At 41.7% G+C, this 18,412-nt stretch overlaps 1 protein-coding gene across 1 annotated transcript in view; it reads right to left on the reverse strand.

Annotated features, from left to right (window-relative positions):
• Positions 1–18,412, reverse strand: part of LOC110456833 (golgin subfamily A member 3-like) — a 93,193-nt gene that overhangs the window by 29,627 nt on the left and 45,154 nt on the right. Inside the window, exons 7-9 of the mRNA XM_021507827.1 lie at positions 12,094–12,325; positions 6,646–6,860; positions 2,040–2,318 (exon numbers count right to left, since the gene is read on the reverse strand). Coding sequence (XP_021363502.1) covers positions 2,040–2,318; positions 6,646–6,860; positions 12,094–12,325 — 726 coding nt within the window. The remainder of the gene's footprint in view (positions 1–2,039; positions 2,319–6,645; positions 6,861–12,093; positions 12,326–18,412) is intronic.

Below are 18,412 nucleotides of genomic sequence, written 5' to 3' on the forward strand. Positions count from 1 at the left end.
TTTTTTTTTATATATCATTATACAGGGGTTAGCCATTTAACAAAAATATCACCCATGGCCACAACCCTCTACTGTACACTGCTACCTGACAGTAAGACAGAGAGAACATGAAGGATGGACAGTTAGATGGAGAGGACAAGAGGGATGGACAGTAAGACGGGGAGGATACAAGGGATGGACAGTAAGACAGAGAGAAGACGAGGGATGGACAGTTAGATGGAGAGAAGACGAGGGATGGACAGTGAGTAAGATGTGGAGGACATGAGGGATGGACAGTAATACAGAGAGGACACATGTGATGGACAGTAAGACAGAGAGAAGACGAGGGATGGACAGTAGGACGGGGAGGATACAAGGGATGGACAGTAAGACAGAGAGAAGACGGTAACTGGACAGTGGTCAAGGGGAGGATACAAGGGATGGACAGTAAGACAGGGAGAAGACGAGGGATGGACAGTTAGATGGAGAGAAGACGAGGGATGGACAGTGAGTAAGATGTGGAGGACATGAGGGATGGACAGTAATACAGAGAGGTCACATGTGATGGACAGTAAGACAGAGAAGACAGAGGACACAAGGGAACGACAGTAAGACAGAGAGAAAACATGAGGGATGGACAGTAAGATGGAGGTGACACGAGGGTTCGACAGGAAGACAAGGAGGACATGAGGGATGGACAGTAAGATGGAGGTGACACGAGGGTTCGACAGGAAGACAAGGAGGACATGAGGGATGGACAGAAAGATTGAGAGGGCATGAGGGACGGACACTAAGAAAGAGAGGACACGAGGGACTGACAGTAAGACAGAGAGAATACACGAGGGACGGATAGTAAGAGGGAGAGAACACAAAGGATGGACAGTAAGACAGAGGACACAAGGGAACGACAGTAAGACAGAGAGAAAACATGAGGGATGGACAGTAAGATGGAGAGAACATGAGGGATGGACAGTAAGACGGAGAGAACACAAGGGATGGACAGTAAGACAACGAGGGCCAGACATTTAGATGGAGAGAACATGAAGGATGGACAGTTAGATGGAGAGGACACGAGGAATGGACAGGAAGACGGGGAGGATACAAGGGATGGACAGTAAGACAGAGAGAAGACGAGGGATGGACAGTTAGATGGAGAGAAGACGAGGGATGGACAGTTAGATGGAGAGAAGACGAGGGATGGACAGTGAGTAAGATGTGGAGGACATGAGGGATGGACAGTAATACAGAGAGGACACATGTAATGGACAGTAAGATGGAGAGGACAAGAGGGACTCACAGTAAGACGGAGAGGACACAAGGGACTCACAGTGAGATTGAGATGATGAGATTGACGGACAAGAAGACAAGGAGGACATGAGGGATGGACAGTAAGATGGAGGTGACACGAGGGCCCGACAGTAAGACGGAGAGAATACACAAGGGACTGACAGTGAGATTGAGATGACATGAGGACGGACAGTAAGACGGAGAGGACACAAGGGACGGACAAGAAGACAAGGAGGACATGAGGGATGGACAGTAAGATGGAGAGGACACAAGGGACGGACAAGAAGACAAGGAGGACATGAGGGATGATCAGTCAGACAGAGAGAAAACATGAGGGATGGACAGTAAGATGGAAAGGACACGAGGGACGGACATTAAGAGGGAGAGAACACAAAGGATGGGCAGTAAGACAGAGAGGACACAAGGGAACGGCAGTAAGACAGAGAAAATACACGAGGGACGGATAGTAAGGCGGAGAGAACACGAGGGATGGACAGTTAGAGGAAGAGAACATGAAGGATGGACAGTAAGACAGAGATGACACGAGGGAACGACAGTAAGACAGAGAGGACACAAGGGAACGACAGTAAGACGGAGAGGACACGAGGGATGGACAGTAAGACGGAGAGGACACGAGGGATGGACAGTAAGATGGAGAGGACACAAGGAATGTACAGTAAGATGGAGAGAACACAAGGGATATATCACGATGGACAGTAAGACAGAGAGGATGTTACCACAAATATACATAAGAATACAGTTAATCTTCTCACACTCATCTGTTCCTGTATGATGGGTTCACGTGTGAGGTTGTCAGTCAGTTCCTGCTTCACCCTTTCCAGCTGATGGGCAAGTGATTTGTTCTCTGCAGTCAGTGTACCTATCTGACTATTCTGAACATCTTGTAGCTGCTTGCTGTTGTCCAGCTCACTGCAAAGATTTTTTAACTCATTCGACCTGTGGTCAAAGTCCTGTAGTATACTATCTCTGTCTACCTTCACGGAGTCCAGGTGGCGCTTCAGTTTCTTATTTTCTGAAATTTTGGTGCCAATCTGAAAATTAAGAATTGCAAAGTTTCAACCTGACTCAACATCTGAAGGAAATATGCTTCAATAAGTTTAGACTGTGATTGAATTAGAGTTATTATATCCCTTACTATGTCAGAATTGGACTGTAAATCAAATGTGTGTCAATGCAATTAACTACTGGAAACAGGGTCATGTGTGCCTGCAATGAAGCCCCCTTCCTAATTTTGTCTCTCTCTTACACATAGATATAAACTTTTGTCTCTGAACATAAACAAGTTAGCTAACGAGATGCAAAAAAAAAACCACCAAAGTTCTACAAACAAGAGGCCCAATGGGCCTGCATCGCTCACCTGGCATTAATCTCACACTTGTTATCTTAAAAGTGGACTAAAATACAGCAACAGGCAGAATATCAGTGTTTGATTCATAAGAACCTATTAAAAGATTTAAACATATGATGCCTGTGACCTTGAATGTCGAACAAGGACATAAGGTTGAACAGAGTTTATAGTCGTCCAACCAAGCATGCTTCTGGCAAAATAGCATTACCCTGGACCTTTTGGTTATACAGTACAAGTCATTTAAAGATTTAAACATATATTGACCCCTGTGACCTTGAAAATAGATGAAGGTCATTCATTTGAACAAACTTGGTAGCCCTTGATTCCAGAATGCTACTGGCCAAATATCATCATCCTAGGCCTTTTGGTTACTGAAAAGAAGTTGTTTAAAGTTACAAGAGGCCCATGGGCCTTAGCGATCACCTGACATCTGATTCAAATTAGTACTGTCATCCAGGGGCCAATACATACTTTTCGTCTTATACATTATATTGTCTTATTGACATATGGCTGCATACAAAGTTTCATCAAACTCCGTTAACATTTAGTCAAGTTATTGTGTTCACAAGGTCCAATAATAATATCATTACAAAGGGCAATCAATAACTCTGTAAGTTACTGTCCAATAATTCCCATTTTCCAACTTGTCCGGGAACTTATTGATATATGGCTGCATACAAAGTTTCATCAAACTCGGTTAACATTTACTCAAGTTCTCGTGTTCACAAGGTCCAATAATAATATTACAAAGGGCAATAACTCTGTAAGTTACTGTCCAATAATTCCCATTTTCAAACTCGTCCGAGATCTTTTTGATATATGGCTGCATACAAAGTTTCATCAAACTTGGTTAACATTTACTCAAGTTCTCCTGTTCACAAGGTCCAATAATAAAAATATTACAAAGGGCAATAACTCTGTAAGTTACTGTCGAATAATTTCTATTTTCGAACTCATCCGAGATCTTATTGATATATGGCTGCATACAAAGTTTCATTAAACTCGGTTAACATTTACTCAAGTTATTGTGTTCACAAGGTCCAATAATAATATTATTACAAAGGGCAATCAATAACTCTGTAAGTTACTGTCCAATAATTCCCATTTTCCAACTTGTCCGGGAACTTATTGATATAATTGGCTGCATACAAAGTTTCATCAAACTCGTCCGGGAACTTATTGATATATGGCTGCATACAAAGTTTCATCAAACTCGGTTAACATTTACTCAAGTTCTCGTGTTCACAAGGTCCAATAATAATATTATTACAAAGGGCAATAACTCTGTAAGTTACTGTTCAATAATTCCCATTTTCACACTCATCCCAGATCTTTTTGATATATGGCTGCATACAAAGTTTCATCAAACTTGGTTAACATTTACTCAAGTTATCGTGTTCACAAGGTCCAATAATAATATTACAAAGGGCAATAACTCTGTAAGTTACGGTCGAATAATTCCCATTTTCGAACTCGTCCGGGATCTTATTGATATATGGCTGCATACAAAGTTTCATCAAACTCAGTTAACATTTACTCAAGTTCTCGTGTTCACAAGGTCCAATAATAAAAATATTACAAAGGGCAATAACTCTGTAAGTTACTGTCGAATAATTTCTATTTTCGAACTCGTCCGAGATCTTATTAATATGGCTGCATACAAAGTTTTTTTAAACAGTTAAAATTTACTCAAGTTATCTTGTTCACAAGGAAAAGTGAACGCACGACAACGGACAAAAGGCTATCACAATAGGTTACCATGACCTATGGTCAGGTAACCTAAAAAGTTGACGCCTGCCAGACGGATGACGGACGAACGGACGGATGACGGAAGCTGCACCATGGCAGGTGAGCTAATAATTATGTCACTGAATTAGGCACAATAGTAAATAGCATGTATATGATTTGTATTGCAGAAGCAAATTATAAATACATTTCAAGTTGTTACAGAGTTACAAAATATATCATTTTCAAATTGACAAATGCTTTTGAATCAAACTTTTCTGCCAATGTTAGTTTGTTTAAAATTGCCATTCTGAAATGCATCAACATTTCAGTAAACATGCAGTGTCAACAAAGCTTCCTCAATCAACATTACAGTAAACATGCAGTGTCAACAAAGCTTCCTCAATCAACATTACAGTAAACATGCAGTGTCAACAAAGCTTCCTCAATCAACATTACAGTAAACATGCAGTGTCAACAAAGCTTCCTCAATCAACATTACAGTAAACATGCAGTGTCAACAAAGCTTCCTCAATCAACATTACAGTAAACATGCAGTGTCAACAAAGCTTCCTCAATCAACATTACAGTAAACATGCAGTGTCAACAAAGCTTCCTCAATCAACATTACAGTAAACATGCAGTGTCAACAAAGCTTCCTCAATCAACATTACAGTAAACATGCAGTGTCAACAAAGCTTCCTCAATCAACATTAGCAGCATTAGAATGATCTGTGAACCAGAGGCCCAATGGGCCTGCATCACACACCTGGTATTAATCTCACAATTGTAACCTTAAAAGTGGACTTAAATAAAGCTTAAGGTAAAATATCAGTGTCTTGACTTTACGTCATTCAGAAGAACCTGCTAAACGATTTTAACACATTGACCCCTGTGACCTTGAAAGTCAAACATGGACATTAAGTTGAACAAACTTTATACCACTTCATCCCAGAATGCAACTTGCCAAATATCACCCACTATTGAGAAGATGACTTTTAGAAGATTTATGCACTATGGACCAAACGTGACCTTGAAAGTGTGTCAAGGTCATTCAAATGAACAAGCAATCACCCTGGATGATTTAGTTATTCATCGAGGTCATTTAAAAAAATCAACATATTTGACCTCTGTGACCTGGAATACACGCAAAGGTCACTTATTTGAACAAACTTAGTAGCCCTTAATCGCTGCATGCTACTAGCCAAATATCATCATCCTGGTCCTGTTGTTTATTTAGAAGAAATTGTTTCAAGGGTTTTAAGACAATTGACCTCTGTGACATTGAAGATGGGCTAATATCATTCATTTTGAACAAACTTGGTAGCCCTTTATCCTAACATCCTTCTGACCAAATATCATCACCCTGGACGTTTTGGTTATTCAGAAGAAGTTGTTTCAAGGTTTTTAAGACAATTACCCCTGTGGCCTTGAATATGAGTGAAGGTCATTCATTTGAACAAACTTGGTAGCCCTCCATGTCATTATTTTTCTGGCCAAATATCATCACCCTGGACCTTCTGGTTATACAAAAGATGTTGTTTAAAGGTTTTAAAGACAATTGACCCCTATGACCTTGAATATGGGGGAAGGTCATTCATTTGAAGGGGGAAGGTCATTCATTTGAGACAGTATAGAGATTGACTTTAGCAGTGTCCTGAGCCCACATCTGAGATGAGACAGTATATATATAGAGATTAACTTTACCAGTGTCCTGAGCCCCCTTTTGATATGAGACAGTATAGAGATTAACTTTACCAGTGTCCTGAGCCCACATCTGATACGAGACAGTATAGAGTTTATCTTTACCAGTGTCCTGAGCCCCCTTCTGATACGAGACAGTATAGAGATTGAATTTACCAGTGTCTTGAGCCCCCATCTGATACGAGATAGTATAGAGATTAACTTTACCAGTGTCCTGAGCCCCCTTCTGATATGAGACAGTATAGAGATTGAATTTACCAGTGTCCTGTACCAGTGTCCTGAGCCCCCTTCTGATACGAGATAGTATAGAGATTAACTTTACTAGTATCCTGAGCCCCTTCTGATATGAGACAGTATATAGAGATTGAATTTACCAGTGTCCTGAGCCCCCATCTGATACGAGACAGTATAGAGATTTAATTTATTAGTATCCTGAGCCCCCTTCTGATATGAGACAGTATAGAGATTAACTGTACCAGTGTCCTGAGCCCCCCTCTGTTATGAGACAGTATATAGAGATTAACTTTACCAGTGTCTTGAGCCCCCTTCTGATACGAGACAGTATATAGATTGAATTTTACCTGTTTCCTGAGCTCTCTTTGTGATTCCTTCTCTTGCATTAGTTTTTTTTCTAATTCCTGGACCAAGCGGCCATGTTCTGCTGCCCGTATCTCTCGGTCTTTAACTTCCCCACGGGTCAGGGCCTGAAGGTCAATGAGTGCAGACTCGCGCCCAGCCAGAGCATCTTCAAGCTGCGAGATGTGCTCCTTTAATGCAGTGTTGGTCAGCATCAAACCTAAAGAAACAAAATTTTGTTCTCAGAGTTTTACATTGTACTATATAGGTTCAATTCAAATCTGTAGTAGAGATCACCATCAAATAATTAAAGAATTGTCACAGTGGTAGCGTTTTAATCCCTAAAGAGCCCATCGCAGGACTCATCTCCCTTCATTGGGTTTTCCAGTGTGTGAGACTTAAGACAGTACCACAGCCTCTCATGGTTGGTAAAGTAATTAACAAAGGCCGCTTGCGGCCTGAATTGATATTTTTTTTATAGAATGTTGTGTGACCTGTTAAAAAGTAATAATATTCATATATGTCATCTGTGACTTTGAATATAAGTCAAGGTCATTCATTTGAACAAACTTGGTAGCCCTTCATCCCACCATGTTACTGGCCAAATATCATCACCCTATGCCTCTTGGTTATTCAGAAGAAGTTATTTAAAGATTTCAACATATTTGACCCCTGTGACCTTGAAAATGGATGAAGGCAATTTATTTGAACAAAACTGGTAGCCCTTCATCCCACCATACTACTGGCTAAATATCATCACCCTAGGCCTCTCGTTTATTCAGAAGAAGTTGTTAAAAGGTTTTAAACATATTTGACCCCTGTGACCTTGAATATGAATCAAGGTCATTTATTTAAACAAACGTGGTAGCCCTTCATCCCAGCATGATACCGGCCAAAATTCAACACCCTATGCCTCTTGGGTATTCAGAAGAAGTTGTTAAAAGTTTTTTAAACAAATTTGACCCCTGTGATCTTGAAAACGAGTGAAGGTCATTTGTTTGAACAAACTTTGTAGCCCTTCATCACAGCATGTTGCTGGCCAAAATTCATCACCCTATGCCTCTTGGGTATTCAGAAGAAGTTGTTTAAAGATTTTTAAACAAATTTGACCCATGTGACCTAGAAAATGGGTGAAGGTCATTTGTTTGAACAAACTTGGTAGCCCTTCATCCAAGCATGTTACTGGCCAAATATCATCACCCTAGGCCTCTCGGTTATCGAGAAGAAGTTGTTTTAAAGGTTTTTAACATATTTAAGGAATTTGGTTGAAACATCTTAGCAATATCTACAGCAATAACCACAGCAAAACCAAAGAGTGCCAGAGATAGGTGGAAAGACAGAGGAACGCAAACCTTGTTATCAAGTTTGAAGGAATTTTGCTAATATTTGCTAGAGTTGTAAAGCGGAAACTGCAGATAATGATGTTTTTTGTTAATCAAGGGGCCATAACTCTTCCAAATGGAGTCATATTAAAGTGGTTGTCAAACATGGCCGAGCCCTTAATGCGTTGAACCCTTTTACTCCCAAAGTTTGAAGACAATTAAATAATATTTGCGAGAGTTAATGAACAGAAACGGCAGATAATGATGTTTTTCGTTATACAAGGGTCCATAACTCCGCCAAATAAAGTCCGCTGAAAGTGGTCGTCATACTTGGCCAAGCCCTTAAGGCATTTAACCCTGTGACACAGTTTGAAGAAAATCGGTTAACATTTGTTGTAGTTATTGCACAGAAACAGAACCCAGCAGATAATTATGTTTTTCGTTATTCAAGGGGCCATAACTCTGCAAAATGGGGCCCGCTGAAATTGGTCATCGAAATTAGCCGGGCCATTAAGGCATTTAACCCTGTGACTAAGTTTGAAGAAAATTCGGTAACATTTGTTGTAGTCATTTCATGGAAAAGAAACGCACCAGATAATGATGTTTTTCATTACTCAAGGGGACATAACTCCGCCAAATGTGGTTCGCTGAAAGTGGTCATCGTACGTGGCTAAGCCCTTAAGGCATTTAATCCTGTGACAAATTTTGAAGAAAATCGGTTAACATTTGTTGTAGTTATTGCACAGAAACAAAACCCAGCAAAAAATTATGTTTTTATTCAAGGGGGCATAACTCTACCAAATTGGGTCCGATGAAAGTGGTCATCGAAATTTACCGAGCCCTTAAGGATTTTTAACCCTGTGACCAAGTTTGAAGAAAATTGGTTGACATTTGTTTTAGTTATTGCACTGAAATGAAGCACGGTTTATGACGACGTTTTTCATTATTCAAGGGACATAACTCCGCCAAATGGGGTCCGCTGAAAGTGGTCTTCGTCCTTGCTTAAGCCCTTAAGGCATTTAACCCTGTGACAAAGTTTGAAGAAAATCGGTTGACATTTGTTGAAGGTAATACACGGAAATGAAGCGCGGCAGAAAATGATGTTTTTCGTTATTCAAGGGGCCATAACTCTGCCAAATGGGGTCCGCTGAAAGTGGTCATCGAACTTGGCTGAGCCCTTAAGGCATTTAACCCTATGACTAAGTTTTAAGAAAATCGGTTAATATTTGCTGTAGTTATTGCACGGAAATGAAGTGACAGACAGACAGACAGACAAACCCAAATTAATATTCCCTGTTTGGGTGAAAGCGTGGGATAATAATTTGTAAAATAGGCTTTATTTGCGATTTGATATAGGTTTAATACAAGGCTGTTGCTAGGCAACACAAAGTCAAAATTATTTGAAACTGTATTTTTTATACAAAGCACATAATCCAGGTATATATGGTATACAAATAACCATATCAGACCTGATGAGCTAAAAATGACTGTTTTTATCTCTTTATGCCCGTCACATGTATATATGATTATGGGATTGGGATCTCAACCATTTCAAAGTTAAAGCACGAAAAATCAAGTCCCTAGGGGTGGAGCCAGACCCCAGAGTCGATATTTTTATCATGATTGTGTTTATATTTTGATGCTTAGAGGGTGGGGATCTCCATCTTATCCAAGTGAAAAACAGTTTTTGTTGGCCCCGCCCCTCAGAGGTAGGGGTCAGCCCTTTCAACTGGTACAATTTGAATCTTAAAATTCTCCAAACCAAATATGCTTGATATTGATCAATTTGCCCCTTTAGGCCCAAAAGTGAATTCCTCTTGGTCCATGATCTTCTAGACTATATTTTGTTCAATCACTCCATTGGTACAGAAGAGGGAGAATTTTAAATGATTAACTTAACCCTCTGTCCCCAGGGGGGCCACATCCTCAATCATTTATACAACAAGAGGCCCAGAGGGCCTGGATCGCTCACCTGAATGTGTTTAAAATAATTGGTATGAAGTAAAGATATAACACTCAATGGTAGGTGCTGTAAGTACATATGAAATTTCAGAAAGATCCATCGAATACTTGAGAAATAGCAAGAACAAACTTCAAACAGAGCCCCCCACCCCTATGCCCCTAGGGGGGTCATAATCACTGTTTATACAGAAAAAGTCCCCTTGGCCCAAGGATGCTCCAGACTAAATAAGGATAAAATCCCTTAACCCCGAAGGTCAGAGAAGGATTTTAAAGGTTTTACCTCTATTTCTCCCACTGGGCCCCGCCCTTCTGCTCCCTGGGAGACCACAACCACTGCTTATACAAAATTGAGTCCCCTTGGCCCATGGATGCTCCAGACTAAATTAGGATAAAATCCCTTAATCCCTATGGTAGATTAGAGGATTTTAAAGGTTTTACCTATAATTCCCCAATTGGGCCCCGCCTCTCTGCTTCCAGGGGGGTTAGACACACCGTTTATACAAAATTGGTTCCCCTTCACCCAAGGATGCTTCATACCAAATTTGGACAAAATCCTGTCATACGTAAGGAAGAAGAAGGTTTTTGAAGAATTTGCTATGTTATTTTCCCTAATGGGCCCTGCCAATCTGCCCCCAGGGGGGCCACACTCACTGTTTATACAAAATTGAGTCCCTTTTGCCCAAGATCCTCCAGACAAAATTGGGAAGAAATCCCTTCATCCCTATGGTAGAAGAAGGATTTTAAAGATTTACCTCTATTTCCCATATTGGGCCCCGTCCTTCTGCCCCCTTGGAGGCCACACCCACTGCTTATACAAAATTGAGTCCCCTTGGCCATAGGATCCTCCAGACCAAATTAGGATAAAATCCCTTAATCCCGATGGTCGAAGAAGGATTTTAAAAGTTTTACCTTTATTTCCCCTATTCGGTCCACCCCTCAGGTCCCAGGGGGCGCCACACCCACTGTTTATACAAAATTTGTTCCCCTTTACCCAAGGATACTCCACACCAAATATGGACCAAATCCTTTCATTCCGACAGAATAAGAAGGATTTTAAAGAATAATTTGCTATGCTTCCCCTATTTGGCCCAACCCTAAGGCCCCTGGGGGGCCAGACCCACGGTTTATACAAATTGGTTCCTCTTCACCCAAGGATGCTTCAGACCAAATGTGGAACAAATCCTTTCATTCCTACAGAAGAACAAGGATTTTAAAGAATTTGCTATATTTCCCCTATTGGGCCCCGCCCCTCAGCCCCAAAGGGGGCCACACCCACCGTTTATACAAAATTGGTTCCCCTTTACCCAAGGATGATCCACACCAAATATGGACCAAATATTTTCATTCCTACAGAAGAAGAAGGATTTTAAAAGAATTTGCTATATTTTCCCTATTGGGCCCCGCCCCTCAGCCCCCAGGGGGGCCACACCCACCATTTATACAAAATTTGTTCCCCTTTCCCAAAAGATGCTTCTGACCAAATTTGGTCAAAATCTACTGGGCCGTTCAGGACAAGTAGCGTTTGAAAGCAAAAGTTGACGGACGGACGACGGACGGACGACGGACGCTGCGCCATGGCATAAGCTCACTTGCCCTTCGGGCAGGTGAGCTAAAAATTCAAAAATAAGTCTCCTTGGCTGAGGATACTCCAAATCAAATTAAGTTAAAATCCACTAAGCGGTTCAGGACTAGAAGCATGATGGATGTTTGTCATTTGGGTGTTGTTATTAACATTAAAAAGCATCTTTTAATTCAGAACATATTTTGCAAACAGTTCTTCATCAATTTTCAAAAAAACAATTTGAACATTTTGTTGGACTTCTGGTCGATGAATTACCCAACAACAAGGAAATATGTGAGGTTGTTTGGCTTTTCATGCAAGTACGACACATATAGATTTAGTGGAAAAGAGCAGATATTATCTTTCAGTGTTAACTGGTGGTAGAAACTGGGGTTGCAAGTGTTGCACGGCCAATGGAAAGAATTGTATAGTCTAATGGGAACAAAGTGTGACTGCTTTGACCGTCAACTGCAAATTATAGCAAGCTTGAATACTACCAGCACACTAAGGGTCAGATCATCCAACCCTTCCCGATTTCCTGGACAGCATTTCGTTGATTGAAAATAGTAAAGTTGGCAGTACTGGACCAGCCATTTATCTACACCTACCTGCTACTCGGCCTTTCTCCTTCTCCAAGTCGAGAGACATATTTTGGTTGTTTCGCTCCAGACACTCCCTATCCACTTGAAACTCCTGAACATAAGTGATTTCTGCTTCTAGTGCAGACAACTGCTGACTGTACTCTTGAACTTCCGATTCCTTTACCCTCTGAAGTTCTGCTAAATCATTCTCTAAGGCTTGTTTCTGGAGTTTTGTATTCTGCAGTTCTGCTGCTATGCACTGAAAGGAAACATTGAAGACATTAACAAGAGGCTGAATGGACCTGCATCGTTCATCTGGTATTAATCTCACTTAATTATAGCCTTAAAATATAAAGTGGACTTAAATAAAGCTACAGGCAAAATATCAGTGTCATGACTCAAAAGTCATTCAAAACAAGAGGCCCAGAGGGTCTGTATCGATCACCTGGACAATAAAGCAACCATGGGAAATTCGTCTTATTCCATAAAATCCCATTAATGGTACATAAAGAGAAGGATTTTAAACCTCAAATTCCTCTTTTCAGTCCCCCGCCCCCCCCTCCTCCCCTGCACCAAAAGGGGTCACCCCCTTTACTTTCTATACAAGATATAGTCTTCTTTGGATAAAATCCCTCCAATGGTATCGAGAAAAAAGGATTTGAAAGATTTAAACCTAAAAACAAATCTACAGACAAAATATCATTGTCTTGTCATTGTCAGAAGAACCTGTTAAAACGATTAAAACACATTTGACCCCTGTGAACTTGAATATGGCAAAAGTCATTAATTTGAACAAACTTTGTAGCCCTTCATGCCAAAATCCTTCTGGCCAAATATCATCACCCTGGACCTTTTTGTTATACAATAGAAGTTGATTAATGGTTTTTTAGACAATATACCCCTGTGACCTTTAATATGAGTGAAGGTCATTTGTTTGAACAGACTTGGTAGCCCTTCATACCAACAACCTTCTGGCCAAATATATTCACCCTGGACCTTTTGGTTATACGGTAGAAGTTGTTTAAAGGTTTTCAAGACAGTTGACCCCTGTGACCTTGAGTATGGACGAAGGTCATTTATTTGAACTAACTTCGTAGCCCTTCATGCCAACATCCCTTTGGCCAAATATCATCATCCTGGACCTTTTGGTTATACAGAAGAAGTCGTTTAAAAGTTTTTAAGACAATTGACCCCTTTGACCTTGAATATGAGTTAAGTCATTTGTTTGAACAAACTTGGTAGCCCTTCATCCCAGCATGCTGCTGGCCAAATATCATTAGCCTGGGCATCTTGGTTATTGAGAAGTAAAAAGTTCATGACGGACGACAGACGGACGGACGGATGACAGACGGACGACCTACGGACGGATGGACGGACAACACACCAAAGGGCAAAGTGAGCTAAAAATCTAGTCGCCTTAGCCCAAGGATACTCCAGGCCAAATTTGGATAAAATCCCCTTAAATTGCACAGAGGAAGAAGGATTTTGAAGAACCTCACATTACCCTTTTGAGCCACGCCCCCCAGCGACTCAATAGGGCCACACCCATCATTTATACAAAATTAAGTCCCCTTTGGCCAAGGATGCTCCCCGCCAAATTTGGATAAAATCCCTGGACTGGTAGACTATGGCGGAGAAGAGTCCTGATGGAACTAGCGATACAGTCTGTAAACGGTCAAGAAAACCCCTTCTACGCAAGACCACCGACAAAAGCTGAGGGAACCATGGTTTCTTTGGCCACAAGGGAGCCACCAGAAGTAGGGAGCAAGGCTGCTCCTTGTACTTCTGGAGGACCTTGGCCACCAAGTTGAAGGGGGAAAGGCGTAAGCATGCAACCCCTTCCAGTCCAGAGACAGAGCATCTACTCCCCACGCTGCTGGATCTGGGACGGGAGACACAAACGTTGGCAAATGATGGTTCAAGGCTGTGGCAAATAGATCTACATGAGGCCTGTCCCAAACCAGACATATTGCTCTGAATATGGATGGATCGAGCTGCCACTCCATCAGAACCAGCCGAAGACGCCTTGACAGGGTGTCTGCAAGGACATTGAATCTGCCCGGAAGGTGCTTGACCTGAATGGTTCGGCACAATTCCTGGCAGGGTAGCAAAATGCGAATGGCCAGGGCACACAGGACATGAGACCGAACTGTCCACTATTGGGCGAATTTCTTGACCGACTGACTGAGAGGAATGAAAGCCTCCCAATCCCGCGACGCAGGACCCAATGGCTGAGAAGAAACATCTGCAGGGGTCTGATGTGCAGCCTACCCAGAGGAACTACATCTGCTAGTGAGTTGAGAAACCCCAGCAGACTAAGGTATCAACGAACCTGTACCGCAGAACTCTGGATAAACTGAAGTACCAGACTCCTTGCCTTGATGAATTTCTCCTTAGTTGGAAGGACTATACCCCTGGCTACGTTGAACCGGTAGCCTAGGAACACAAAATCCTGAGAGGGAGACAGTCCTGACTTCTCTCCGGAGGGGATGAACCTGACCTTAAAAAAAGACTCAGAACTAGTCGAGTATCCTACACCAGGAACTCCCTCAGTGAATGAACCACGAGGGAGTCGTCGAAGTAAATATGGATGTTGATACTCCGCTGGTGCAGGAAACCTACCACAACCTGCAGTAGTTTGGTAAAATCCATGTGGGCTGTGGTAAGGCCAAAAGGCATAGCCCGGAACTGGAATATCTTGCCCTCGCATGAGAAGCGCAGATACTTTCTGTCCGACTTCCTGATGGGAATGTGGAAGTAGGCATCATTCAAGTCTATTGAAGTAGCCCACATTCCCTCCTTGACCGTGGCAATAATGCCTCTCGGGGTCTCCATCTGAAAGTGGGGAGAGTCCACGACCGATTGAAGGCACTTAGATCTATAACCGACTTCTTCACCAGAAAAATTTGGGAATAGAAGCCTGGAGAGTACTGGCGCCGTGGTAGCTCCTCGATTACGCCCTTATCGACTAGGGTAGCAATTTCCCGTCTGACAGCTAGAGCCTTCTCTGGATCCCCCGGGGGTGGGGAAAAGATTGGCTCTGCTGTGAGCGGAGGTATCCGTAACAATGGGATGCTCAATCCTTCCGCAACTATTGTCAATGCCCAACTGTCCTGAGTAATCTCCTTTCATTGAGGAAGGAAAGCAGACAGTCATCCTCCTACTGGAAGGTCTGGTTGAGGAAATCCAAGACCTTCCGAAACATCTATGGAGCTGTCTAAGACCATTGTAAGACCGGGTAAATTAGACCTCTGATCTACTTGCCTGAACTGAAACGGAAGAGTTGTGGAAGGAGGGGAGAAGTCAGGAACACTGATTCTTACCCCCAGAGGGTTTGACACTCTGCTTGCCCTTTCCCTTTGTAGTCTTAGCCTTAGCCACAGGCCGAGTCTGGCGAGGCCTCGACTTAGCCTTCTTCTTGGCCATGCCGAACCCCGAGGGGTTCCAGCCTTACCAGCAGCCGACACTTTTAAAACCAAAAGTGCCAAGGCTACTGGGTCCTCCTTAACTTCCTTATGAATAGAAGGAAGGGTACCCCCGAAGAGCCAAGGACCCTCGAAAGGAGAGGACAAAAGCCTGGAAAGGTAAGGTTCCTCAATAGGCTTACCTTTAAGCACAGAGGCTCTCCTGGTAAGAACCAAATTGGCCAGCAGTGTACACTGCAAAGCTGCAGAGGCCTTCAGACAGTTGTGCAAGGGTGAGGTCACCCTATCCTGCGCAGCTCGTCTGTCACTCCCATCAACCTCTGACTCCCTGATGGGTACTTCCGATAAACGGAAAAGGGTCAGAGGAAGAAGGATTTTAAAGAATTTGCTATATTTCCCCTATTGGGCCCCGCCCCTCAGCCCCCAGGGGGGCCACACCCACCATTTGTACAAATTTGTTCCCCTTCCCCCAACGATGCTTCTGACCAAATTTGGTCAAAATCTACTGGGCCGTTCAGGACAAGTAGCGTTTTAAAGGAAAAGTTCGGGCAGGTGAGCTAAAAACACAATAATTACACGGAATTCGCTTGCAGCATTTCAGTTGGATTTGTAAGATAATGATTTTCATATCCAATATTTTCCAAACACAAGTTTCATAGTTTAGTCTAGTTTAAATAACAAGAGGCCCAATGGGCCTGAATCGCTCACCTGGTATTAATCTCACACTACAGGCAGAATATCAGTGTTTGATTCATAAGAACCTATTAAAAGATTTAAACATTTGACGCCCGTGACCTTGAATGTAGAACAAGGACATTAGGTTGAACAGTTTATAGTCTTCCAATTCAACCCAGCATGCTTCTAGCAAAATATCATCACCCTGTAACGTTTGGTTATACAGAACAAATCATTCAAAGATTTAAACATATATTGACCACTGTGACCTTGAATATAGGCGAAGGTCATTCACTTGAACAAACTTGGTAGCCCTTCATCCCAGCATGTTAATGGCCAAATATCATCACCCTTCAGTGCAGGACAGTACATATTATTTTTTGGGCGAGTACAAAAAATATTCCACAGGCCCAAAATGAATATTGGTAGCCCAAATATTTCACTAAGATTATTTTCAGTGTTGAGCAATAAAAAATGCCAATAAAACAATATAAATAGATGTTTTTATTCTTCAATTAAACCCCCCGACACATAACTCTAAAAACCCTCCCCTCATTCCCCTAGTCCTCATTGTTACTGAATTCATCATCACTGTCTGCATCATCTCCATCATCTGGGACCAAGTCCATAGTACTTCGACGGCTTCTTTGTATCCGTTGACGTTGACGGGGTTCTTTTTAAAAATCCCCAGCCCTTGTTTGCGTCCACCACATTGACCGGTACCGTCTGTGTCAATTCTGATGCACTTGCACGTTTTAACGGCGTGACCCAGATTCTTGAGAGTACAGGATTTCCGAAAATAGGTATTCCGAAGTTGGGGTGGTTAATTTATGGGAGTAAACTACGATTTTGAGAATAATAATGTACTCGCCCAAAGATTTATTTTTGAGCCAGTAACATCCATCTTTCAACAATTTCTAGTCGCCCAATCAAGGTTTTGGTCGCCTTTGGCGACCAGGCGACCGGCTGTGTCCAGCGCTGCCCTTGGCCTTTTGCTTATTAAGAAGTCGTTTAAAGGTTTTTAACATATTTGACCCCTGTGACCTTGAATATATGTCATGGTCATTCATTTGAACAAACTTGGTAGCCCTTCATCCCAGAATGTTACTAGCCAAATATCATCACCCTAGCTGTCTCGGTTATTCAGAAGAAGTTGTTTAAAGGTTTTAAACATAGTGGACCCCTGTGACCTTGAATGTAAGTCAAGGTCATTTATTTGAACAAACTTGGTAGCCCTTCATCCAAGCATGTTACTGGCCAAATATCATCACCCTAGGCCTCTTGGTTATTCAGAAGAAGTTGTTTAAATGTTTTTAACATATTTGACCCCTGTGACCTTGAATATAAGTCAAGGTCATTTATTTGAACAAACTTGGAAGCCCTTCATCCAAGCATGTTACTGGCCAAATATCATCACCCTAGGCCTCTCGGTTATTCAGAAGAAGTTGTTTAAATGTTTTTAACATATCTGACCCCAGTGACCTTGAATATGATTTTAAGTCATTTACTTGAACAAACTTAGTAGCCCTTTATCCCAGCATGTTACTGGCCAAATATCATCACCCTAGGCCTCTCAGGTATTCAGAAGAAGTTGTTTAAAAGGTTTTAAACATATTTGACCCCTGTGACCTTGAATATAAATCAATGTCATTTATTTAAAAAAAAACTTGGTAGCCCCTCATCCAAGCAGGTTACTGGCCAAATATCATCACCCTAGGCCTCTTGGTTATTCAGAAGAAGTTGCTTAAATGTTTTTAACATATTTGACACCAGTGACCTTGATAATGATTCAAGGTCATTCATTTGAACAAACTTGGTAGCCCTTTATTTCAGCATGTTACTGGCCAAATATCATCACCCTAGGCCTTTTGGTTACTGAGAAGAAGTTGTTTAAAGTAAAAAGTTGACGCCGGACGGACGCCGCACCATGCCATAAGCTCACTTGGCCCTTCGGGCTAGGTGAGCTAAAAACAAACAATTACACGTACGTTATTTAGTTTGGGTTTGGTTTGTTTATTTGTTTGTTTATGTTAAACGGCCCATCGACGGCTGTGGTCATTTAGGGCCATGGTGATTTATTTATTTATTTTATTTTTTTAACAATTTATTTATTTATTTATTTATTTATTTATTTTTTTATTTTTTTTATTTTTTTAACAAACATGTGAGTAGCGAAGATAAAATAAGATAAAATGGTTCATTTTAAAAGCATTCGCATTGTATGTGTAGATAATAAAAAATAAAAA

Source organism: Mizuhopecten yessoensis, unplaced genomic scaffold (assembly GCF_002113885.1).
Source record: "Mizuhopecten yessoensis strain PY_sf001 unplaced genomic scaffold, ASM211388v2 scaffold8863, whole genome shotgun sequence".
NCBI classification, from domain to species: domain Eukaryota; kingdom Metazoa; phylum Mollusca; class Bivalvia; order Pectinida; family Pectinidae; genus Mizuhopecten; species Mizuhopecten yessoensis.